Source organism: Hemitrygon akajei, chromosome 3, assembly GCF_048418815.1.
Source record: "Hemitrygon akajei chromosome 3, sHemAka1.3, whole genome shotgun sequence".
Taxonomy (NCBI): Eukaryota; Metazoa; Chordata; class Chondrichthyes; order Myliobatiformes; family Dasyatidae; genus Hemitrygon; species Hemitrygon akajei.
Window position 1 is genome coordinate 209,526,466 of NC_133126.1, and position 27,155 is coordinate 209,553,620.

At 44.1% G+C, this 27,155-nt stretch overlaps 1 protein-coding gene across 1 annotated transcript; it reads left to right on the top strand.

Annotated features, from left to right (window-relative positions):
* Window positions 1–1,902: 1,902 nt before the first annotated feature.
* On the top strand, window positions 1,903–26,976 carry LOC140724528 (extracellular calcium-sensing receptor-like). The gene is made up of 6 exons (XM_073038974.1): window positions 1,903–2,117; window positions 10,531–10,822; window positions 13,287–14,123; window positions 19,292–19,519; window positions 25,847–25,970; window positions 26,069–26,976. Exons 1-6 carry the CDS (start codon window positions 1,903–1,905, stop codon window positions 26,974–26,976), a joined length of 2,604 nt encoding a protein of 867 aa, XP_072895075.1.
* The last annotated feature ends 179 nt before the right edge of the window (window positions 26,977–27,155 follow it).

Below are 27,155 nucleotides of genomic sequence, written 5' to 3' on the forward strand. Positions count from 1 at the left end.
GATTTCTTTCTTAAGTATTTTCTTGCACTTTTTATACTACTCAAGTGCTTTCTTTGCTCCTTATTGTCCATACCTGTCATACACCACCCTCTTCTTCTTTATCAGATTTCCTATAACCTTCGAAAACCAAGGTTCCTTATTCTTATTCACTTTGCCGTTAATCCAGACAGGAACATACAAACACTGCACTCTCAAAATTTCTCCTTTGAAGGCCTCCCACTTACCAATCATACCCTTGCCAGTGAACAACCTGTCCCAATCCACGCTTTTTAGATCCTTTCTCATTTCTTCAAATTTGGCCTTATTCCAGTTTAGTACCTCAAACCGAGGACTAGATCTATCTTAATCCATGACCAAGTTGAAACTAATAACGTTATGATCACTAGACCCAAAATGTTCCCCCGCACACACTTCCGTCACTTGTCCTACCTCGTTTCCTAATAGGAGATCTAATATTGCATTAGGAACCCTGGTTCCAACATATTGATGTAGTCCTCAAGAAGGCAAGACAGCGGCTATACTTTATTAGGAGTTTGAAGCGATTTGGCATGTAACCAAGTACACTCAAAATCTTCTATAGTTGTACCATGGAGAGCATTCTGACAGGCTCCATCACTGGCTGGTATGGAGGGGCTACTGCACAGAGCCGAAAGAAGCTGCAAAAGATTGCATATCTCGTTAGCTCCATCTTGGACACTAGTCTACAATGTACCCAGGACATCTTTAGGGAGCAGTGTCTCAAAAAGGCAGTGACCATTATTAAAGACCTCCAGCGCCCAGGGCATGCCCTTTTCTCACTTTTACCATCAGGTAGGAGGTACAGGAACCTGAATGCACACACTCAGCGATTCAGGAACAGTTTCTTCTCCTCTGCCATCCAACTCCTGAATGGAATTTGAAGCTTCGGTCACTACCTCACTTTTTTTCAACACACAGTATTTCTGTTTTTGCACATTTTTGTAATGTATTCAATGTACGTAATTGATTTACTTGTTTATTTAATATTATGTTTTATTTTATTATTACTATTATTTTCTCTGCATTTATTGTATTTCTCTGCTAGATTATGTATTGCCTTGATCTGCTGCTGCTAATTTCACAAATTTCACATCACATGCCGGTGATAATAAATCTGATTCTGATTCTGATTCTAATTCCTGTTCCTATGTCTTATAGTCTTATAGCCTTAACTGAGTAGGGAAATTTGGATACTAGCATGAGGAGATATTTTGACAGAGATCTCTATAATTATGAGTGGTATATGGAGTAAATATATGCAAGCTGTTTCCACAGACGTTGGCTGAGACTACAAGTAGATGACACGGGTTCAAGGTGAAAGGTTAAGTATAGGAAGGGAACATTAATGGAAATGTGTTTACTCAGGTGATGTGTGTCCGCCCCGCGTTTGGAAATATAAAATGCATTTTAATTAACATTATTGGCTGACGACTCGCACAACGCTCGTTGACAACTGACAGCTTCTTACAGCCGAAAGACAGCAATGACAATCGCGTCATATAGATAAGTTCTCAAACGTTATTCCCTTTGCTTTTAGCATTGAATGTTTTGTATAAAGGCGCCTATAGAGAGTTCTCCAAAATTCCTTATTCGCTGAGGTAAGATCTTTCATAATAATCATAGAAAATGTCATTAAAATCTAAAATCCGGGGACACGTTGCCTCCGGCATGCCAAATCTCTCTGATTTCCGTCTCACTCTGCACCTGTTTATCAAGAAAACAGAAATTTCCTCCAATTATTCCGGTGGGATGATTTTATCCGGCAGCTACGAATTCAATCACATCTGCATTCCTTGTTTACCAATGGGTATATAAACAGGTACTCTTCAGAGGATCTGTATAATATTGTGAGTGTGTTTCGAAAAGTTGTTCATAATCTTTGTAATGCAGTTTCTTTCGATTTGGAGACTATTATTTCTCTTCTCAATCAAGATTGCAGATTCAGCCACAGAACCTATGTGCAAACTGCGGGGAAAGTTCAATCGCGGCGTTTCTCAACTCGGAGATGTCATGCTGGGAGGTTTATTCCCCATACATTTTAGAACGACTCCAGTCTATAATACATTTCGATTTCAACCTCAACCGGTCCGTTGTCATCAGTAAGTAAACTAATCAGTTATTAATAACTAATCAACACCCACCCTCACGATAGGATTCATTCACTGCATGGTGCAATTTTTTTCTCAAATTATTCTGAAGTTGCCATGAAATTGAATCATCAAATTTAAACGGGACCAAGCGAGAGCGGGATTAACAGCTGAATACAGTAGCTTCGCAATTAGCAAGTCGTTATTACAGCTCGGGGCATCGAGTTCGAAGTTCATTCCCCGTCTCCGACTGAAAGGTGTGAGCACTTCTTCACGGGATGCGAGCGGTATGTTTTTGTCTCCTCCAACTTCATTAAGACCACCAGATGGTAGGTTAATTGGTTGTTGTAAATAGTAATTTTATTAGCTAGATAGATATCGCTAGTTTACTGAATGGCACCACTCGTAGGGCCAGAAGGGCCTGTTGGACGACGTACCACTAAATAAGTATAGAAGTAAATGATAGATGGATAGATAGATAGATAGATAGATAGATAGATAGATAGATAGATAGATAGATAGATAGATAGATAGATAGATAGATAGATAGATAGATAGATAGATAGATAGATAGATAATACAAAAATACAACTCTAAATAAATGAATGTCAAATGCTGCAAAATGTAAAATATATTATCAGCGGCATCGGAGAAGCTGTATTATGATACTGTACGCATTAGTGAGACTTGATAGAAGGAGGGGAGGGACTGGAAGCTCAATGGGGCTCCGTTGTTTAGAAGCCACACAGCGGAAGAGATGGAAGGAGGCGTTACTATCCAATGACTACATCACAACAGTGCTCAATCAGCACAGTCTGGAAAACTCGCCTAGTAAGGCGTTGTGGTTGGAACTGAGTAATAAATAAAGGTATCACCACGTTAATGGGATTAGAGACTACTCAGCGACCCGATGGATTTAGATGAGCACATTTGTAAAGAGAGCGCAGACTCTTGCAAAGAACATAAGGTTGGTATTACGCAGTTCCAAGCAGAACGCCTCACATGATGAGCTCTCCAGTATGTTCTGACTGACACGGCTGTGACTTTTAACTTTGCACATATTTGCTGGGAATTCCATGCTATAAAAGGACTAAATGGGCTAGAGTTTCTCAGATGTGTTCAAGAAAGTATTCTTAATCAGCACATGGAAGTCCCAACGACAGAGTGTGTGATACTTGATCTGCTATTGGGGAACTAGAAAGTGCAAGTGATAATAATATAATTAAATTCATGCTGTAATTTGAGAGGGGGAAGCATAAGTCACATGTACCCGTATCGCAATTGAATAAAGGCATGAGAGACGAGCTTGCACAGCTAGATTGGACGGTGATTCCAGCGGGGATGATGGCGGAACAGAGATGGCTGAAGCTTCTGGGGGTATTTCACTGGACGCAAAGTAGATATTATCATATAGGAGAAGATGTCCTCAAATGGCAGGAGTAGGCATTCGTGTCTGACAAGGGAAGTTAACGAAAAGCCAAGTAAAGGGCATATAAGGTAGAAAAAGTGAGTGGGAAGTTGGATGATTGGGAGGCATTTTAAAATCAACAAAAACCCACACTTAAAGCTCTAAGAAGCGAATAGACGAAATATGAGGGCAAACTAGCCAACAATATGACGGAGGTCTGACGGTGGGAAAGTTACCTGGTCCGGATGGATTATGTGAGAGAGTCTTGAGAAAGGTTGTTAAAGAGATAACAGATGTTTTGGTCATGATCTGTCAAAATTTACTTAATTCTGTCAGGGTCCAGGAGGACAGGAAAATTGTAAATGTCACTCCACTCTTTAAGAAGGAAGGAAAACAAAAGAGATGAAATGAAAGGGCAGGTAGCCTAAACTCAGTGGTTAGGAATGTGCTGGTTTCTGTGAAGGGAAATCTTGCCTCACAAAGCTGTTAGAACGCTTTGAGAAAGTAGCAAGCTAGGAGAACAAATGAGACTCAGTAGATGTCATTTACCTGTATTTTCAGAAGTCATTGGATAAGGTGCCACACATGAGGCTGCTTAACAAAATAAAAATCCTCTGGCGTCACAGGAAAGGTACTGGCATGGATAAAGGAATAGCTGACAGGCAGCAGGCAGCGAGTGGGAGAAAAGATGCCTTTTCAAGTCGGCTGCCAGTGATTAGTGGTGTTTATTGAGGTCAATACGGGGTTCGCTACTTTCCACATTGTTGTCAATAATTTGGATAATGACATGGATGGGATAAGGTAATATTTGCGGATGAAACTAAGACAAGTGGAGGTGTAGGTAGTGTTGAGGAAGCAATGCGACTGCAGCAGGACTCAGGCAAATTTGAACAATGGGCATAAAAATGGCAGAATGGATACGGTGTTGGTAAATGTATGATAACGCATTTTGGTAAAACGAACAATAGAGCGGACCATTATCTAAATGAGGAGAAGGTTCAAGCATCAGAGGTGCAGAGAGACTTCACAATCTCTAATTTACAGTTTGAATCTCTGGTAAAGAGACCAAATGCAACGTTGGAATTTATTTTAAGGGGAATAAAATATGAAAAAGAAATAATACTGAGCATTCATACAGCAGTAGTCAGGCCGCACATGCAGTACAGTATTGTCACAAGTTGGGTCCACATATCTGAGAGAAGAAGTGTTATCATTGGAGACAGACCAAAGCAGTTTCATGTAGATTATTCCAGGAATGGGGGGGATTAGCATATGAGGAACGTTTGGAAGTTTTGAGCCTACACTCTGAAATTTAGAAGAATATGGGGCGCAGGTTTTGGGGGAGGAGAGGATCTCATTGAAGACAACACAATGTTGAAAAGTCGAGATCGGGTCGATGTGTGGAGGGTATTTCCTCTCTTGGGGGGATCCAGAACTAGCTTCCAATTCGAGGGGCGACATTTTGGAACATTAAAGACTTTTTCCGCCAAAGATTGGTGAATCTGTGAAATGCTCTGCCACAGACGGCGGGTGGATGCCTGGTCCGTGGGTACAATTAAGTTAAGAGTTCGTAGTTTTCTGATCAGTCATGGCATCAAAGAATGTGGCGAGAAGGGAGAAGTATGGGGATGAGTGGGATCCGGGATTAGCCATTACAGAGTGGCGGAGCAGACTCGATGGTCTGAATTGCCTAATTCTGCTCCTATATCTTCTGGTCTTATGCTGACAGAAGATTGTGTTGGTGAACACCTTCCTTCTAGTGATCACATTGCCATTAATTTCAAAGTCAATATGCAAAATGATAAGTTTGCTTCACGAGGTCAGGTTCTAAATTGGAGAAAGGCCAATTGTTATGGCATCAGAAAGAGTCGATTAGGACAGGCTGAGCACTGACAAAAGTGTACTTGGTAAGTGGGACCTTTAAAAGTGAAATTTTGAGAGTACGAACATTTTATGTGCCTATTAAAATAAAAGGTAAAGACAACCTTGGTTCTAATAGATATTGCGGTACTCGGTAAGAGCAAAAAGCAGGTACAGAGCAAGCATAGGGAGCAGGAACATATGAGGTGGTTATAGAATACAGAAATGCAAGATTAGAAAGAAATCAGGAGGAAAAAAGAAGTCATGGTGTTGCCTTAACAGGCAAGTGAAGGGCAATCCTACAGGGTTCGGAGATGCGTTAACAGAAAAAGGATTGCAAGTGATAAGATTGTTCCTCTTGAGGATCAGAATGCAATCCACGCGGAAAGTCAAAAGGGATGGCGGGGTATCTTAAATATATATTTTTGCGTCTGTATTTACAAATGAGACGGGCACAATGTCTATAGCAGTAAGGCAACTTCAGGGACGGTATACTGATTACAAATCAGTATGTGTTTGCTGTCGTTACGCAAACTAAGATGGATAAATCACCAGGGCTTAACACTATGTTCTCTCGGACCCTGTCAGAGGAACGTGCAGAAGTGCCGGCGCCCTACCAGTGACATTTAAATCATCCTTAGCTGCGAGTGGGGTGCCGCTGTATGGCAGGACAGCCAATGTTGTCCGTTCTTTAAGAAAGGCTCTAAACATAAACCAGGAAACTAGAGACCGGTTATTGTAAGTTACTCTAAGTGACCGGATATATAAGTACTTGGAGGGACATGGATAGATTAAAACCCATCAGCATAACTTCGTGTGTAGTGATTAACGTCTGAGCAATCTTATGCAGTTCTCAAGGAAGTACCAGGAGGGTTGATGAAGACAAAGCAGTGGATGTGTTCCACATAGACTTTAACAGAGCATATGACAAGGCACCGCTTGGGAAGTTGGTCAAGTAGATTCAGTCACTCGGCATTCTAGATGAATTAGCAAATTGGAGTGGACATTTTCTTTGAGAGAGAATCCGGACAGTGAAGTAGATGGTTGCACCGCTAAATGGAGATCCGTCACTAGTGTAGTGGCACAGCGATCGGTATTAGGTCTGTTATTTTTTGTCGTCTAACTCTAATACTAACCCTCACCCTAATGCTCCGGATGATAATGTGATTAACACTACTTTTGAGGATGACACCAAGATCTGTGATGTAGTGGGCAGTGAAGAACACCTTCGTAACTTGCAACGGAGATACCAGAACATTTGCAGATGCCAGTGTCAGAGTCCGGTCCGGTAACTACTCATTTCAGTTAATTTCCTTTACCCGTGTTCCACTGGGCTCCTTGATTAGGGATCCTGATCCTCATTCGAACCGACAGCATAAGAACTCCGGCTTACATCTACTCGCTGCTGGTTCGTCACCTCAGCAGTGCGGTCATGCTCGTTCCGGGTTGCCGAGAGTGAGTCGAGTCGAGAGCCTTCCTGTCTAAGTTCCGGGGTCGAGCCGACAGCCCGTCATCCGCTGTTCCTTCTTCGAGTCAAGATGCTGGATAGTCACCGTGGCCAGGACGGCGATAAAAGTTCCAAGCCGCCGGATTAAGGGACCGTCTTCAGAGCCGCCGGATAAAGGGACCGTCTTCAGAGCCGCCGGATAAAGGGACCGTCTTCAGAGCCGCCAAGAATAAGGGGCCGTCTTCATGAAATTCTCCGTGTCAAAATACGTTTTGTCTGTTGTTGTTTGCTTTTGTCTTCTCGTGTCCAGCTGAGTGTTGCCGGCCGTTTTACCGCTGCTTCGAGCCGGGATTCGAATGGTCTGACGTTGTTTTGTTTTGTTGGCTCTTAGTCCCAGTCGAAGTCAAGGCTCAAAGACCCTGTCCAAGGCTCCAGGACCCAGTCCGGTCAAGGCTCCGGGTCCCAGTCCGTCAAGATTCTGTGTCCCAGTCAGGACAAGGCTCAGAGTCCAAGTCCGGTCAAGGCTCCGGATCCCAGTCCGTTCAAGACTCCGGATCCCAGTCCGGTCAAGGTTCCGGGTCCCAGTCCGGTCAAGGCACCGGGTCCCAGTCCGTTCAAGACTCCGGGTCCCAGTCCGGTCAAGGCTTCGGGTCCCAGTCTAGTCCAAGTCCAGGTCCTAACTCCGAGTCCAAGTCAAGTCCTAGTCTGCTTCCGTGACTGTGTCCTGCACTTGGGTTCGCCCCCAGACCATCCTTGTAACAGCCAGAAATCCAAGCAAGACACAAAGAGCAAAAATTCCTGACTGAGTGCCCTGATGAAGCGTCTCGGCCAGAAATGATGACTGTTTACACTTTTCCATTTAACATGCCTGGTCTGCTAAGTTCCTCCAGCACAATGTGTGTGTGTTTCATGGATAGCAGAGGGATCTGAACCAGATGGAAAAATGGCAGATCGAATTTAATGCAGATAAATGCAAGTTGTTGCAATTCGGTTGGGCCAACCAGGGTCGCTTTATACAGTAAACGTCAGGGCTCTGAGGAGTGTATTGGATCAAAGGGATCTCGGAATACAGGTCCAGAATTCATTGACAATTGCGTCACAGATCGATAGTCTCGTGACGAAAGCTTTTGGTGATAGGCCTTCTAAATCAAATACTGAATACAAGAAATGGAAAGTTATGTTGAAGTTGTATAATCCATTGGTGAGGCTGCATTTAGAATATTTTGTTCAATTCTGGTCACCTACCTACCGGAATGTGGCAAATAAAGTACAAATAAAATTTCAAAGGATGTTGCGGGCTCTTGCGGGACCTGGGCTATGTGGAAAGATTAACTACGTTATGATTTTATTCCTTGGAAGTTAGAAGATTCAGAGGATATTTGATAGAGGTATGCAATATTATGAGGGGTATAGATAAGGTAAATGCAAGCAGACTGTTTCCACTTAGGTTGAGTGGGACTACAATTGGAGGTCATGAGTTAAGTGTGACAGATACATCGTTTCTCGGGAACGTCAGAGGAAACTCCATCATTCAGACTGTGAGAGTAAAACGGTGGCAAACGTGAAGTTCATGGGGAAAGTGAGTGGAAACGTCTTCACTCATCAGGAACATACGAGTGAAGAGTAAAAGATGAAAACTTTATTCGGAAGGTGAGGGAAAACATAAACGCAAAAGGACACTGCAGATGCTGGGGTCAAAGCAACACGTACAACACGCTGGAGGAACTCAGCAGGTCGGGTACCATCCGTGGAAACGAACTGTCAAACTTTCGGAACGAGACCCTTCGTCAGGACTGAAGAGGGAGGAGGCAGGGGCCCTATAAAGAAGGCGGGGGAAGAGTGGGAATGAGAAGGCTGGTAGGTGCCAGGTGAAAACCCAATAAGGGGAAAGATCAAGTGGTGGGGGATGCGAAGCAGCGACGGGATATTCAGGTAAAGTGAAGAAGGGATGTAAGGGGAAAGCACTATGTGCAATAGAAGAAGACAGAATTATGAGAGAAGTGATAGGCAGCTGGAGTGGGGGAAGGGAGAGGGAGGGAATTACCGGAAGTTAGAGAATTCAATGTTCATGCCAAGGGGCTGGAGAACACCCAGATGGTATATGAGGTGTTGCTCCGCCAACCTGAGTTTGGCCTCATCATGACAGTAGAGGGGACCAATAGACAATAGACAATGGGTGCAGGTGTAGGCCATTCGGCCCTTCAATCCAGCCGCATGTATGGACATATATGAATGGGAATGTGAAGCAGAGTTGAAGTAGGTGGCAACTAGGAAATCCTGTCTGTTGTGGCGGACGGAGCGAAGGTCCTCGACGAAGTGGTCCCCCAATCTGCGTCGGGTCTCGCTAATGTAAAGGAGGCCGCACTGGGAGCACTGGATGCAATAGATGACCCCAACAGTCTCACAAGTGAAGAGGTGTCTCACCTGGAAGGACTGTTGGGGAATCTTGTTCACTACAGGAATGTAAGAGTGTGTAATGAGGTTCCTGCGCAAGAGATGCATGAGAGCTTGATTCCAACGTTTAAGACATGTTTGGATCGTTACATAGCTAATAGAGGTATGGCGGACGATTGTCCCCGTGAAGGTAGATTGCAGTAGTTATTTTAAACGGCTTGGCACTAACAAGATGTGCCGAAGGGATTACTCCTGTATTGTACTTTTCCATGAATGTCTGCGACATCACCGAAGATGAAACAGCTGGAAGGTCGAATTCAGGCAGTCAATATCTGTTGTATCTCTTTTTACCTGCTGAATACCTATTCACTGGGAGCGAGAATGACTGAGGAAATTTCACTATCAATTAGTTGGGTGATATTCTTTTTTGCGTTTATTCCTTTAGCTCTGAGACCTCTGTAACTATAGGATTTCTACAGGTAAGAAATTCAAGTTAAATACTTGTTTTCTCGCTTTTTAGGAAGTTATTAAACTGCATTGCGCCCTAGTAAACAGCCATTGAAATATTCTATAGCATTATTCAAAATTTAAGTTCAAAGAAGTTTTATCGGCAACTTACATTATAAAACACTCGTGCTCGCTTCCATATGGGCATTCACAGTACATAACAAAGACAAACCAATGAAATCCCGCACGTAATAAGACGGACAAACAGGAAATGTGCATAAGACAATGAACTGTGCAAATACAGTAAAAAGTCATCTATTGATAATAATAAATAAGCAAGAAATAATGAGAACGAGTTGAAGAACTCATCTCCATAGCTCCTGGACTCTCTTACAAACACACTTCACCTCACGTTCACTTCAAGATCCATTTCATTGAACTATAGAAAATACAGCACTGCAGTTCAGGCCCTTACCACTCTCCACTTAAGTATCTGACCCTCCGGTCTTCTTTTACATTTCTCCCTTCTTGGCTCAAATTGCTCCGTCTAGATTTAGCCTCCCCTGCCTTGGGAAAAGACAGATGATCTGAGGAGAGATTCTCAGAATTTTATAAGCATCTATAAGGTCACTCTTCATCCTCCTCCATTCCACTGAGAATAAACGCAGCCGATACAATCTCTCCTTTTAACTATGGCGCTCTATTCCAGACTGTAATCCACTGAATCCCGTTTCCACTCTGTCTGCTACGACCACATCCTTCCAGTAACGTGAAGAGCAGAATTGTACACGGTGCTGTGAAAGTGTGAACTGATTAATATTTTTGCATGTCTCTCCAATATGATGACACATCTCTTGTATATTTACTAGATTCCGGCAAATGGAGCTCCGCTGGGTGCACACAATGATTTTCGCAATTGATGAAATAAACAGGAAAACTGAGCTGCTTCCAAATATAACTCTCGGATACAGGATCTTTGATAGCTGCCAGGCACATTCCGAATCGCTCAAAGGAGTCCTCCAGTTACTGAACCAGGAAGATGAACCTGAATCCAGCTACACTTGCTCAGCACTCCCAGCAGTGGCCATCGTTGTGGGCGACGCCGCGTCTTCGGAATCAGTCGCTGCCTCCCGCCTATTGGCTCCGTTCAATATCGGCCTGGTAGGATTCCTTAATTTACTGTAAGCTGTACGGTCTGTAGAAAATAGTGTCTGGCCTAAACTGTACAGGCTGTGCTCTACAGTCTGTTGAATGTCACGAGGTATAAGTAGGCGGGGCTGAATGGCAAGATTCATGATTGTCTGCATTGTCTGCTTTGAAGCATGTAGAATTATTTGGTAACAATTTTACTGGCGTACGTTATTTTACTACTATAACTTCCATTGTTAGAACATTTCTAGGTTGAACGCCTCCTGCCACTACCCAGTCCGGCTCTGGATCCTGTCAATGTTCAGTTGTAGCCTATCAATCTCCACACTGTTCATAACTTCACTATCCTTCCTGTCATCTGAAAAATGGCACCAAGGATATCGTGTGCGTCCAAATACCCCGATCCTTCAACACCTTCGCAACCACTGAGATCAGACTAACTGGCCTATAATTTCCTTTTTTGTTGCCGCTTTCCGTTCTTCAATCAATTGATTATTGAATGATCATTACTTATACCTCCAGAATCTCTTTTGCCACCTCTTGCAGAACCCTGGGCTGTGTACCATCTGGTCCAGGTAGCTTAAGCACGTTAAGACCTGTCAGATTCTGAGCCACTGTATCCATAATAAAGGGAACTTCACACACTTCTGCCCCCTGAGACTCGCGAAATTCCGGCATGCAGCCAGTGTCTCAACACAGTGACGACTGATGCAAAATACTGATTCCGTTTCGTCCACCATTTTCTTGTTCCACCATCACTCCCTCTCCAGCATCACATTCCAACAGTCAGATATCCACCCTCGCCTCTCTTTCATTACACGTTTTAATTGCCTTCTGTTGGCTTTTCAATGCTTCCCGATCCCCTAAATTCCTTTGACGTTTCCCTCTATCAAATGCCCTCTATTCAAATGTTTTTTTGTTTACTTTTCTTCTTTAACCAAAGTAGTGTCAATTTCTCTTTAGAATACTTCTTCCTCTTTGAGAGGTAATTCTCCTGCACCTTTTATCGTTTTCAGAAATTCCAGAGATTGCTGCTATGCTGTCATCCCGGCCAGTGTTGTTTCGTTTTTCAATTTTGGCTAACCCCACTCTCATGCCTCAGCAAATTCCTATTGCAACACTGTTAAATCCGACTTTAGTTTATCCTTCTAAAATTGTTGTGTAAATATTATCGCATTGTGTTCATTTGTCCTTTTTAGTTCTTTTACCTTTAGCTCTCTGATCATCTCCAGTTCGTTGCTCAACACACAATCCAGAATAGTTGACCAATCAGTAGGCTAAAAAACACGCGCTGCTTTAAAATTCAATCTCGTATGCATTCTAGAAATTCTCCCTCTTGCGATCCAGCCTTCACCCTATTTTCCCAATCTACCTGTATACTTAAATCCCTCATGGTGATTGTAATATTGCCCCTTTGGTGTGCATTTTCTATCTCCATTTGTACTTGTAGTACACATCCCTGCTACTGTTGTTTAAGCTTATAACTCCCATCAGGGCTTTGCTTACATTTGCAATTCTTTGGCTCTACCCACTAAGGTTTACACCTTCTGCCATCTCTTTCTAGTGATTTACTTATTTTTGACAGCAGAACTTTAACAGCCCCTCTGCTACCTGCTTCTACATTCGATACAAAATGGATCCTTGGCTGTAAAGCTCCTCGCTATAATCTTCTTTCAACCACAATCCAGTTATGCCCACAATGCCGTACGTACCAAACTGTAAAGTGCTGCATGGCCGTCTTTTTCCATCTATTGCAAGCATTGAAATATAAGAATATAGCATATTATCATTATACAGATTTAATTGTTATTGTGCAGAAATAGAGACCTTTTTTTTAGTTTTCAGTTCCACAAGGTGCAGTTTAACCTGTGAAACGATTTGAAATGTTCTGCAATGTTAAAGGTTAAACACAACAGATTCTCACATACCGGAACGCACAGCAAATGCCGGAGGAACTCAACGTGCTTAGCAGCATCAAAGGATGGGAATACACATTCGACATTTCGAGCCAACACTCGACATCAGGATTGGCATCAGTTTAATCTGCTGCTTGTTCTTAAATGTTTGATTCCAAACGAATGTGTTTCCTCCAAGTGCTCCGATTTGCTCCCTCAGCCCAATTGCCTGTTGGTTCGGGATAGTGAGAAGTGAGCATGAAATGTTGGCACCCTAAGTGTGGCGACGCTTACGGCTGCCCCCAGTGCAACCCCGTGAAGTTGATTTGACAGAAAACGAAGCATTGCTCTGTATGTTTCGAAGTACATGTGAGAAATAAAGCTAATCTCTATAAAGCTAATCTTACAACAACGATTTTATTTTTAAAAATATAGCTCTCTTTCAGTCTCTCAAAGCCGAATTTTCTCTGACAGACGAGTGAAAAATGCACAAACATTTTACCCCGAAGTCGGAATCAAGGACTCTCAGATGTTTGTGAACTGTGCTTAATGTGTTGTGTAACTTATGTTTTCTCTTCCAGATCAGCTACTCTGCTTCCTGTACCTGCCTAAGTGACAAGAGAGAGTTCCCAACGTTCTTCAGAACTGCTTCTAGTGATGCCGTTCAGATCAAAGCCTTGGTCAGACTTGTACAGCGCTTCCAGTGGCTTTGGATCGGGATTGTCGCTGATAACGGTGAATATGGTCGATTCGCGATATTGTCGTTTATTCAAGAAGTTTCTAAGTTTGAGACATGCATCGCTTTTATTGAATTTATTTCTTCTGCAAGCACCAGATCTAAACTGATGCAAGTGACAGCGACAATGCAAAAGTCCTCTGCTAAAGTGGTCATTCTTTTCACTTTTGAAAGCGATGCAATGTCCTTGGTGAAGGAAATGCGTCTACAGAACGTTACTGACATTCAAATCATAGCGAGCGAGAGCTGGATAACATCGGCCCATCTGTGGTCTGAGGAAAGCCGTGAAATACTTTCAGGAGCGATCGGGTTTGCGATCCGGAAACAGGAAATTCCTGGTCTGAGAGAATTTCTGGTCAAACTCCATCCGTCCTCGGCACCAGACCACCCATTTGTGGATGAACTGTGGCGGGATGTTTTTGGCTGCAGTCCAAAATTGTCAAATCAGATTATGAACGGAAACGCGTCGTTGTCTCCAAACAAACAGTGCAACGGTTCGGAGAGTCTAGAGACGGTGGAAAATACATACGCTGACGTTTCACAGTTGAGAATCTCCTACAATGTGTATAAAGCTGTGTACGCTGTGGCGCATGCTCTTCATAATTTACAATCGTGTACAGACGGAAAAGGACCCTTTGTGAACAAAACTTGTGGCCAAAAATCAAACATTTTACCCTGGCAGGTGAGCAACGAGTGGAATATTCCCGTCTGCCAAAAAGTAGTTTCCATAATAGTCAAGAAAATGTACGAAGCGGTAGCGTAGCGGTTAAGGCATGCTTTACATTCCGTTGGGGTTCAATTCAAGGACGAAGATTAAGGATCAACTTTATTTGGTACTGGGCGGCACAAAAGCACTAGTTAGCGTAACGTTTTACAACGCCAGTACCAGGGTATAAATCCCACCGCAACCTGTAAGGAGTTTGTCCATTCTCCCCGTAACACGGGGGCTTCCTCCGGGTGCTCCGGTCTCCTCCCACTTTCATAAAGTCGGACTGGTAAGTAAGGGTTCATAAGTTGAGGGCATTTTTTTGTCGTCGGAAACATTGCGACACCAGGCAAGGTTCACCTGTGTTAATTGTGGAAAGGAAGTATGTGTGTGTGGCCGGTGTTCTATCCTCAGTGCCAGATTTGGGAAGTCCTAGAGTCTCCCAGCCTCCCGGAAGACCATATCTACAGCCAGCGTGTCGAGCTGCTGCTCCTAAGGGACCGCGTTAGTGAACTGGAGTTGCAGCTCGATGACCTTCGTCTGGTCAGGGAGAGTGAGGAGGTGATAGAAAGGAGTTATAGGCAGGTGGTCACACCGGAACCTCGGGAGACAGACCAGTGGGTAATGGTCAGGCGAGGGAAGCGGAAGTGTCAGGTAGTAGAGAGTCCCCCTGTGGCTGTCCCCTTAACAATAAGTACGCCTGGGGGAAGCAACAGTGGCCGTGCCTCGGGAACAGAGTCCGTCGCTGCGGCTCAGAAGTGTACAGAAAGGAAGAGAAAGACAGCAGTGATAGGAGACTCTATAGTTAGGGTGCCAGACAGGCGATTCTGTGTCATATGGTGGGCGCGGTGAGCGGACCCAAATGCAAGACACAGATACTGAAGGACTGGGAACTGGACTGGACTAGAGATAGGGACGGGACAGGGCACAGACTAGGATCTGGGACAGGAACTCAGATTTGGGCTATGGCTTTGGCTAGGTAAGCGGGACCAGGACAAGGAACTGGGAACTAAAAGCCTGGGCTTAGACTCCGAGCCAGAGACTGGACAAGGACCCAGAACCTGGACCCCGGAACTAGGTGTGGACATGACGTGGCTACAGGACTGGACATGGCTTGAGTTCTTCGAGGCTTGGCTACCGGACTAGGCGAGGTTTGGGTTCTTTGAGGCTTCGCTGCAGGACTAGACATGGAACTCCTGCACAGGACAAGGCACAAGGATAAGACAAGAACCCAAAGCCTTGTCTCGATCTTAAAACACCTGAACAAGGAGCTTAGGTCTTGAGAGAACAGGAACACGGGTCCTTGGTCTTGAGTGAACAGGAACAGAGGGTCTTAAGAGAGACAGGAACAGGGGTACATGGAACACAGAGCCGGGACCCCTCCTTATGAACAGGGCTTGGGGCCGGTGTTCTATACAGAGTCAGGAGTAGGACGTAGGGCCGGAACTCGTAGAGACAACACAAAAAGACGGTTCCCAACTTAAGGTAGCGGCAAACGGCAAGACCTACCTAGTGAAGGTGTGGACACAGAGACAGTTCCAAACAACGATAGACAATTTAGTTTCTCGCTACAGCAAGGTTCCGGTCTTGCCCCAGCGGTAGAACACCACGATACAGGCGAGAACGCAGGCGCGGTTGCAGGCAAAGCTTCGGCCAAAGGCTTCAGGAGGATGGTGAAGGGAACAGTCCAGCAAATGAAGCTGAACCGGGGAGCTATTTATGTAGCCAGCCCAAAATGAGAATCAGGTGCCTCAATTAGAGCACAGAACAGGGGAAAACCGGAAAACCTGGAAACAGGAAAGATGGAGCAGACCGTGAATTGGAATGCGGACCACCGACAGAACCATGACATTTTGGGGACGCAGGAAATAAATTTGGATGCTAGTTTGCTTCCCAGGTCTCAGCATCCGGGATGCTTCAGGTCGCGTTAACTATATCCTGCAGTGGGAGTGAGAATAACCAGAGGTCGTGGTATGTATTGGTACTAATGACATAGGCAGGAAAAGGGAAGAGGTCCTGAAAATAGACTACAGGGAGTTAGGAAGTTAGCTGAGAAGCAGTGCCGCAAAGGTAGTAATCTCGGGATTACAGCCTGTGCCACGTGACAGTAAATATCCGAATAGAATGAGGTGGAGGATAATTGCGTGGCTGAGGGATTGGAGCAGAGGGCAGATATTCAGACTCCTGAATCACTGGACCTCCTTTGGGGCAAGTGTGACCGATACTATAAAGGATAGGTTGCATTTGAATCCTAGGGGGACCGATATCCTTGCGGGGAAATTTGCTGAGTCTACTACGGAGAGTTTAAACTAGAATTGTTGGGTGGTGGACACCGGACTGAAGAGATTGGGGAAGAGCTGGTTGGCTCACAAATAAAGAAAGCTTAGAAACAGTGTGTGAAGGAGGATAGGCGGGTGACAGAGAAGGGGCGCACTCAGACCGACGGTTTGTAATGTGTTTATTTTAACACAAGGAATATTGTGAACAAAGTGGATGAGCTTAGAGCGTGGAACAGTACTTGGAGCTGTGATGTGGTGGCCATTACAGAGAATTGGATAGCTCGGGAACAGGAATGGCTACTTCAAGTGATGGGTTTTAGATGTTTCAGAAAGGACAGGGAGAGAGGCAAAAGATGTGGGGGCGTGGCACTGCTGATCAGAGATAGTGTCACGGCTGCACAAAAGGTGGACGTCATGGAGGGATTGTCTATGGAGTCTTTGTGGGTGGAGGTTAGGAACACAAAGGGGTCAAGAAGTCTACTGGGTGTTTTTTCATAAGCCGCCTAGTAGGCCTGTAAAAAACATCGTGTAGTAACAGTGATATCGAGGAGCAGATAGGGAAACAGATGCTGGAAAGGTGTAATAATAAGAGAGATATCGTGGTGGGAGATTTTAATTTCCCAAATATCGATTGGCATCTCCCTAGAGCAAGGGGTTTAGATGGGGTGGAGATTGTGAGCTGTGTTCAGGAAGGTTTCTTGACACAATATGTAGATAAGCCAACCACAATATGCAGAGTGGAGACTCTACTTGATCTGGTATTGAGTAATGAACCTGGTCGTCTGTCACATCGCTCAGTGGGAGCGCATTTTGCAGATATTGATCATAATTTTATTTGCTTTTGCAATAGCATTGGAGAAAAATAGGAACAGACAAGTTGGAAAGCGTTTAATTGGAGTAAGGGGAATTATCAGGTTATCAGACTGGAACTTGGAAGCTTAAATTCGGAACAGTTGTTCTCAGGGAAAGGTACGGAAGAAAAGTAGCAAATGTTCAGGGGACATTATGTGGAGTTCTACAGAGGTACGTTGCAATGAGACGGAGAAGTTATGATAGGGTTCAAGAACCGTGATGTTCAAACGCTGAAGAAAATCTAGTCAAGAAGAAAAGAAAAACTTACGGAAGCTTCAGAGATCTAGTTAATGTTAGAGATCTAGATGATTATAAGGCTAACAGGAAGGAGCTAAAGAAGGAAATTAGGAGAGCCATCAGGGGGCATGAAAAGGCGTAGCGGGCAGAATTAACTAAAACCTCAAGGCATTCTACAAGTATGTGAAGAGCAAGAAGAAAAGACGTGAACGAATAGGGCATATCAAGTGTGAAAGTGAGAAAGTATGTATGGAACCGATGGAAATAGTAGAGGTAATGAATACTTAACTTCAGTATTCACTGTAGAAAAACAGACTGGTGACTGTAGTGATGACTTGCAGCAGACTGAAAAGCTCGAGCATGTAATAAGAAAGGGGATGTGCTGGAGTTTTGGAAAGCATCAAATTGGGTAAGTCGCTGGGACTGGATGAGGTGTACCCCAGGCTACTGTGGGAGGAGAGGGAGGATATTGCTGAAATTCTGGCAATGATCTTCGCAACATCAAGAGGGACGGGAAAGGTTCCGGATGATTGGAGGGTTGCAGACAACGGAGTATAGATAGCCCGGGAAATTATAGACCAGTGACTCTTCCTTCAGTGGTGGGTAAGCTGATGAAGAAAATCCTGAGAGGCAGGATTTCTGAACATTTGGAGAGGTATAATATGATTAGGAATAGTCAGCATGGCTTGGTCAAGGGCAGGTCGTGCCTTACGACTCCGATTGAATTTTTTGTGGATGTGACTAAACACATTGATGAAGGAAGAGCAATAGATAAAGAACATGGATTTCAGCAAAGCATTTGATAAGGTACCCCATGCAAGGCTTATTCAGAACGTAAGGAGCCATGGGATCCAAGAGGACATTGCTTTGTGGATCCATAACTGGCTTGCCCACAGAAGGCAAAGAGTGTTTGTAGACGGGTCATATTCTGCATGAAGGTCGGTGACCAGTAGTGTGCCCTAATGGGAGCCTTACTCTTCGTGATGTTTACAAACGACCCGCATGTGGAAGTGCAGAGTTGGGTTAGTAAGTTTGCTGAAGACTCAATGGTTGGAAGGTTTGGGAATACTGCGGTGGACTGTCAGAGGTTACAGCCGGACATTGAAAGGATGCAAAACTGGGTTGAGAAGTGGCAGTTCAACCCAGATAAGTGTGAAGTGTTTCATTTTGGAACGTCAAATATGATGGCAGAATATAGTATCAATGGTAAGACTCCCAGGTCTGAAATGGCTGCCACAAGAGGGCACAAGTTTAGGTTGCTGGGGAGTAGATACAGAGGAGATATCGGGGTAAGTTATTTTACGCAGAGATTGGTGAGCGCGTGGAATGGGCTGCCGGCAACGGTGGTGGAGGCAGATACGATAGGGTATTTTAAGAGACTTTGAATAGGTATATGGATCTTGGGAAAATAGAGGTCTATGGGTAACTTGAGTAATTTCTAAGGTAAAGACATGTTTGGCACAACTTTGTGGGCCGAAGGGCCTGTATTGTACTGCAGGTTTTCGATGTTTCTTTGACACTTGAGGTTTTCTCCAGCACGTCCTTGGTCTGTGTTGGTCCTTGACGCAAACTACGCATTTCATTGTAGGTTTCGATGTTTCGATGTACTGTACGTGTGAAAAATGAATGTAATATTCATTGCTGTCTGGCAAGTACAGATGAGTACATTGTTTTAAACTTCAGTTAAAAGGATCCTAGTTTAATATAGTTCTTTAAATATTAAACCTTATTCAATGAGTAAACGGCTTAACTTAGTGAATGTTGTTGTATCTGCAGCTGTTGCACTATCTTCGGGAGGTCCGCTTCACCAATCAGTTCGGAGAACAAATAAGCTTTGATGAAAATGGAGATCCCATCGCTTCCTATGACGTGATAAACTGGCAAGGACGAGTGGACGGTTCAGTGGAGTTGGTTAAAGTTGGATATTACGATGCTGCCCTGCCTGCGGGGAACGAATTTATCTTAGAGGAAAGTGAAATCGTTTGGCACGGATCTGGACACAATGTAAGGAACTCAAGTTTATTATTATTGACATAAGTTGAAAAGATTGTTCTGTTGCTTTTACAAATGTATTTTCTTTGCTCAAATGTGTGTATATAATACACCGTGTAAACCAAAAAATCAAAACACTTTGAGTTATTGTACATTGCAATGTTTAATAAAATATTAATATAAGATAAATATAATGTATATAAATATATATATAGCTCTGTGTGTGTATATATATATATATATATATAGATATAGATATATAGATACAGATATACATATACATATGTATATCTTGCATTAATATTTTATCATCATTATACATTGCAAGAAGCTGTAAGAAGCTGTTCCCAAAATATTAAGTGTCCCATAGAATTCTCTCCACATCATTTTGTTGTGGGTTGGTATTTTTAATCCTTTTCTCAACTGGAGGTTTATATAAGAAGAAACAATCCATTCACTCAGCACACCCCGCCTGAATGCATAATCACAGGCGTTACTGCAGCTGCAGGACATACAGATGAGGGTGCTTTCAGCAGCGTATCAGGGCTTAGACAGAAACTTCCTCACGACAATCCAAATCAAACTACGATCATCATCTGTTCTCTGTGCTGAAGTTGCAAAGAAAAACAAGTAAATGAAAACTATAAATCTCTGCCGCACTGAAACGGGCCGTTCAGCACATCTCATACATGGCGACCAAGATACCTATGCACCCGTCCTACGTACATCCGTGACGTTTCACAAGCTTTGAAAATGTCTTTAAGTTCCCTGACTTCCCCACTAAAGGTTAGTGAAGGACACTCTAAGGATCCTGTCTTTTTGTCGGCTACGTGGAACAGTCCATGTTCCAATCCTACACCAGAGTCGCTCACCAACTCTGCCTACGCTACATCGATGATTGCTTTGAGGCTGGTTCCTGCTTCAAGCTCAGCTCGTCGATTTAATCAAAATTGCCTCTAACTTTAACTCTGCCTTAAAATTTACTTAATTCATTACGGACACCTGTCTCCTCTTTCTAGATCTCTCTGTCTCAATCTCTGCAGAGAGTCTTATGGATGATATATTTTATAAATCCACTGACTCTAACAGATATCTAGTCTATACCAGGCTTCATCCCTGCTGAAAATGCAATGTTTCTCATTGAATTATCGGTTATGCTCAATACCTATAACCAGCTGGAAGCCCGAGAAGAGTTTATTCACTTTACAATCCGTCTGGGTAACCTCCTACCTGATAGCATGAACATCGATTTCTCGAGCTTCCCGTAATGCCTCTCTCCTCTCCTTCACCATTCCCCATTCTATTTTCCCTTTCCTACTTGATCTCGGTCCCTGCCCATTCCCCCATTTTGCCCATTTCTCCTCCACCTCTGGTTTCTTCCAAGATTTTCTATCTTCTATCAGACTCTCAATTCTCCAGCCCTTGATCTTTTCTCACTAATCAACTTCACCCATTCCCCTCTCCCGGTTTCACGTATCACCTGCCACTATGTACTTCTTCCTTCCCGCTGTCCAACCTTCTTAAACTGACTTCTCCCTTCCTTTCCACTCCTGGAGAGCGGTCTCGGTCCGAAACGTCGTCTGTTCACTGACTATAGATGCCCAGTGAACTGTTAAGTTCCTCCAGCGCTGTGTGTGTTGCTTTAAATTTCTAGCATCGGCAGATTTCCTCGTACTTGTGATATTACTCGTACTATGAACTCTCTTCGAGGGATGCCTATCCTGAAGAAGTTTAAATCTTCCATTTGACGGGAGTTCAATGAAACCGTCTCTCATTTTTCCCCCTTTGTGATCTCTGCTGCCCTCCGCCTCTTCGACCATGGTCTCATCCAGATCCGCTGCCACAGCCATGCAACCTTCCTGGGATATGTCTCCGTCGCCAGGTTGTACCATATGGTTTCCAAATCAGTTTTCAAACTTGTCGATTTGGAGCCTCTGAGGACCCCAGGTACTCACATTCAATTGACTGCTTCCCCCGCTGCTGCTTCCTCCACATTCCAGAACACAGAACATTGAAATCTACAGCATATTAAATGCCTTTCGGCCCACAATCTTGCACTGACCATGCTACCTACTCTAGAAACTGCCTAGAACTACCCTGTTGCATAACCCTCTATTTTTCTAAGCTCTACGTACCTATCTAAGTTCTTTAAAAAGCCCCTATTGCATCCACTTCCCCCACCGTTGCCGGCAGTTCAATCCACGCACCCACCACTCTTGCCACGTGCCACCCTTTCCACCATGCGGAGAAATCTGGTGGTACTGTCGGGGTCGCTGCCACAGATCCGGGATTCTCACTCCTCCCGACGCAATGGATCTCTCCAATACTTTATCTCTGCCGGATCCAAGTTTTCGATCGCTGTTTCCTCGCCTTCCCCGCATCAGCAAGGATCGGCAGATGGCTCACCTGCAGACTGCAGAGCCGTCGTCTTCAAAGCCGACGGCCCACTAGGGCCCTAGATTGCAGTCCCTGCTGCCTCAGGATAGAACCTCGATTCCGTTGGATGCCCCTAGGTTTCGAATTTCTCCGAATCACTTACCGTCCCCGATGGCTCTGGACATCGTCACCTCTGGTTCCAATGATCCTGAACGGATTCAAAACCCCAATTCTACCGCCGGCAATGCCTGTTCCAACGATCCCTTACACCTTCAAACTGCTAAAAACGTTATATCCAACTTTGCCTCCTGCCTGGACCTTGACTGACCGCACGTCCAGGCCGAGAATTAGGCGTTGTCACTGGAACCGCAGTCTCTAATTTCCCCTCACCTCTCTGCAATCTCGTGTCTCCACCGTCGACTCTTTGTGTCCGTCGAGTTTCGATCTTCGTCCCAGCATTGCTTCCCTTAACACCCTCCCCACATCTTCTCAGACCAACCTCCTCCACCCTTTGATCCCAACTCTCGTCGGTGAAATGTGTGCCTTTGATTTCAGACTGCAATCAAGGGCCTTTTCTGTTGACCTGACAGTTTACTGTGGAAGTACTATTTTGTGGGAGGATGCTGCACCAAACCAGGCAGTAATTCCGAAAGAGCATAAGTTTAATGTGAGAGGGAAATGATTAAACCGGGAGCTTTTTTTTCATCGGCATGTTTCTTTTTCATCCCGTCGATAGTTAGTCTATGAAACGAACTGCCAGAAGAAGTAATTGAGGCAGAAATAGGACTTGTATGTTTCCACGACAAGCGGACAGGGAAGAAAAATATCGGGAAAATACCCACTCAACAAGCTCTCCTAGAGTTCCCTTTGGAAAGAGTGTTGAGGCTATTAACATAAACAAACACAACATCTTAAAACCTTCTTCCCCTATACCATTAATCTGATCAAGCATTCTCGCTAGCCCTCCCGTTCCGATCTCTCTGTTACTCCCGTCATTGCACTACGCAGCAAACACTTTAAACCAAATCTTATTATGTGTTTACATTTTAAATACATGATGGTATTTATGTATTTATGTACAGTTATTGCATATCGGTACCCTTAAAGATATATTTTACACAAAACTTTATTTCTTCTAACTTTTCAATTTGTTTTTTGATAGAACATAGAGATCTACAGCATATTACAGGCCCTTCGGGCCACAATGTTTTGCTAACCATGTAACCTACTGTAGAATGTGCCAAGAATGACCCTGCAGCATAGCCTTCTATTTTTTCTAAATTCCACGTACCTATCGAAGAGTTTCTTAAAAGCCCCTATTGTACCCGCCTCCACCACCATCGGCAACATAGCATTCCACGAACACACCACTCTCTGTGTGAAAAACGTACCCCTGACATACCCTCTCTACCTACTTCGAAGTACCTTAAAACTATGCCCCCTCCTGTACGCCATTTCAGCCTTGGTCCTAAGCCTCTGGCTATCCACATGATCAATACCTTTCATCATCTTATACACCTCTGTCAAGTCACCTCTCATGTCCTGTGGATTCAAGGAAAAAAGGTAACTTATTCTCAGAAGGCAAGCTCTCCAATCGAGGCAACATTCTTGTAAATCTTTCTACAGAATCCACATCCTTCCTGTAGTGAGGTGACCCCACTCAAGTGAGATCTAACCAAGGTCTTATAGTAGGCAGCTGTCTACCCCTGGGGATCATGTGTTTGAGCCTCTGATTGACTGTTTCCTCCCCAGGGCACAAACCTTGGGGGGAGGGTGAAGATGTGAAGAACTGTCTATTGTCCAGACAGTGAGATACCCTTCTCCACATCACTGATTTAGCTGAGCCACACGTAAAGGCCAAGAGTTGAACTTGACTGTGAGAGGCTGTTAGGAACGCACACCATTTTGAGCACTTTATCGTTCTGTACTGTGGGTAGTGGGAACTTCTCCACACTTCCAGCCCGGCTGTGACAACCGGGTCTTAAATTACTGTAACAATATCTCACGTTTATTGAACTCATTCCTACGGTTAGTGCATGCCAACTCACTATAGGCCTTCCTAACAGCACCGTCAACGTGTGCAGCAGCTTTTTTTTATACTATGGACACAGACCGCAATTTGTACCTGATCCTCTACACTGCCAAAGTCTTAACATTAATATTATATTCTGCATTCAAATTTGCCCTTCCAAAATGAACCACTTCACAATTTCCTTGTTGAACTCCACTTGCCACATTTCTGCCGTGCATTTCCAAATTTATGCCTAATAGCAGCATGTTTCCCCATAGTCCAAATAAATGATACCCACATTGTCTGCACTTATCTCTCTCCAGCACTATGGTAAAGGAGATAGAGTTGTGATCACTACCTCCAAGATGCTCTCCCACCGAAAGGTCTGATACGTGACCAGGTACATTTCTCAAAACCAAATCAAGTACAACCACAACTACAGGCAAAGCTATGCTGACTATCCCTACTCACATTATGTCTCTCCAAATCACGTAAATCCTGCCTGTCAGAACCTTCACCAACAGCTTACCTGCCACTGAAGTAAAACAGACCGGTCTATAATTTCTTGGGTTATCCCTACTCACTTTCTTGAAAAAGTGAACAATATTTTCAACCCTCCAATCCTCTGGTACATCTCCAGTCCCTATTGATGATGCAAAGATCATTGACAGAAGCTCAGCAATCTCCTATTTCGCCTCCCACAGTAGCCTGGGGTATATCTCCTCCAGTCCCGGCGAATTATCCAATTTAATTTTTCTCAAAAGCTCTAGTACATCCTCTTACTTAACGTCTATACACTCAAAAGTTTCAGTCCGCTGTACGTCATCCCTGCAGTTACCAAGGTCCTTTTCCCTGGAGCAAAGTATTTATTAAATACCTGCACTACCTCCTCCGTCTCCATGCACGTATTTCCACTATCGCACCTGATAGGTCCTATTCTCACATGGCTATCCTCTTGCTCTTCACATACTTGTAAAATTCCTTGGGGTTCCATAATCCTGTACGCCAAGACCTTCTCATGGCCCCTTCTAGCTCTCCTAATGTCAGTCCTCTACTCCTTGAAGGCAAACCTATAATTTTCTAGAGCTCTGTCAGTACCTAGTTTCTTGATCCTTTTGTAAATTTATCTTTTCGTCTTAACTTGATTCTCTACATCCTTTGTACACCATGGTTCTTTTACCCTACCATCCTTTCCCTGCCTCAATGGAACATATCAATGCAGAACGCCATGCAAATTTCCCTTGAACATTTGCCACATTTCTGCCGTTCATTTTTTGAGAACATCTGCTCCCAATTTATGTTCTCAAGTCCCTACCTAATAGCATCATATTTCCCCCTAGCCCAATTAAATGATTTCCCAAATTATCTGCCCCGAACCCTCTCCAGCGCTATGGTAAAGGAGATGGAGTTGTGATCACGACCTCCAAAGCGCTCTCGCACCGACAGATCTGACACGTGACCAGGTTAATTTCTCAATGCCATATCAAGTACAGACTCAAGTAAAGAATAAGCACAATGCTGTTGCCTATTGCGCCAACACAAAACAAAAAAAATCCTCATACATATGAATATATATGGCGAAAATCTTTTCTTTTTATTTCAAGATTCAGTACATTGAGGCCCTTTCGGCCTAACGAGTCCGCGGCAGCCAATTGGACACAGCTGCCCAATTAACATGCTAACCTGTATGCCTTTGGAATGTGGGAGGAAACCGGAGCACCCGGAGGAAAACCACACAGACACGGGATGAACAAACTCCTTACAGACAGCGGCGGGAACATAACCCGGGTCACCTACGCTTTAAAGCTTGACGCTGACCAGTATCCTATTACCGCACCTCTACCTGACAAAGTTAATCTTCAATCCTCGAAAGGAAAACTCACAAAAAAGTGACATGTCCTGCGATTGCACAATAAGTGTGTCGTTTAGTGTACGATGTTCTGTCTCCACAGGTTCCAGTATCTGTCTGCAGTGAACCGTGCGCTAAAGGTACAAGAAAGGGAGCTCGACATGGTCAGCCCGTCTGCTGCTTCGATTGCTTACCCTGTTCTGACGGAGAGATTAGCAATCAAACAGGTAAAGTACACTGATCGAATTAGAGCCGATTGTATGCCAAAGAATGACAGCGTAACACCTCCCACTATAGCTGATCACATTGTATTTTCCATCCATAGATTCCACAGAGTGTATCAAGTGTCCTGTGGATTACTGGTCGAATGATCGGAAAGACCGTTGTGTTCCCAAACAGATCGAGTTCCTCTCTTTTCGCGACAGCATGGGGGTAATACTCGCGGCCATGTCCCTGTTTGGGACTTGCATCACGGGAGCTGTCGCGACTGTGTTCCTATATTTCATAAACACGCCCATTGTTAGGGCCAACAATTCGGAACTGAGTTTCCTTCTGTTGGTCTCGTTAATTCTCTGCTTCCTGTGTTCCATTGCGTTTATTGGGCAGCCGTCACCGTGGTCGTGCGCATTGCGTCACACTGCCTTCGGGATTAGCTTCGTGCTGTGCATTTCCTGCATTCTCAGCAAAACCTTGGTCGTCCTGATGGCCTTCAAATCCACCTTGCCGTCTAGCAATCTGATGAAATGGTTCGGGCCTATACAGCAAAGATCCATTATCCTTCTCTCCACATTGATTCAAGTTATTGTGTGTGTGATCTGGCTACTAACTTCCCCTCCATTCTCGTCGAAAAACACCAAATACCAAAGTTCAAAGATTATTCTAGAATGTGCTGTGGGTTCCACTGTTGCTTTCTGCTGCGTCTTCGGCTACATCGGACTACTAGCGTGCGTATGTTTGATCTTAGCCTTCTTGGGCAGAGCATTACCGGACAAGTTTAACGAGGCTAAGTTTATAACGTTCAGCATGCTCATCTTTTTTGCAGTGTGGATAACATTCATTCCAGCGTATGTAAGCACTCCCGGGAAGTACACCGTCGCTGTGGAAATCTTTGCAATTTTAGCATCAAGCTTTGGATTGTTAAGTTGCATCTTTGTTCCAAAATGTTACATTATTTTAATCAAACCGGAAGAGAACACGAAGAAACAGTTGATGGGTAGAGCAGAGAAATTATAGAATAATATGCATCGACGAAACGCACGAAGTGTTTTGCCCTTTTTATCCTTCATGTGTCCTTCGTGTGTTTTTAAAGATTTAATTCTACATGTAGCGTATTATATGCAGCTTTATAACACTGCGGTTCAATCACATTTGGTCCATTTTGCACATATAACACATATAATTGCGTTGTCGGA

Bases quoted from the DNA above. Each gene is read 5' to 3' on its own strand.
- LOC140724528 (XM_073038974.1), top strand. From the start codon at position 1,903: ATGCAGTTTCTTTCGATTTGGAGACTATTATTTCTCTTCTCAATCAAG. The intron at 14,124-19,291 runs GTGAGCAACGAG...TTGTATCTGCAG, and splicing joins CAAACATTTTACCCTGGCAG to CTGTTGCACTATCTTCGGGA. The intron at 19,520-25,846 runs GTAAGGAACTCA...CTGTCTCCACAG, and splicing joins GGCACGGATCTGGACACAAT to GTTCCAGTATCTGTCTGCAG.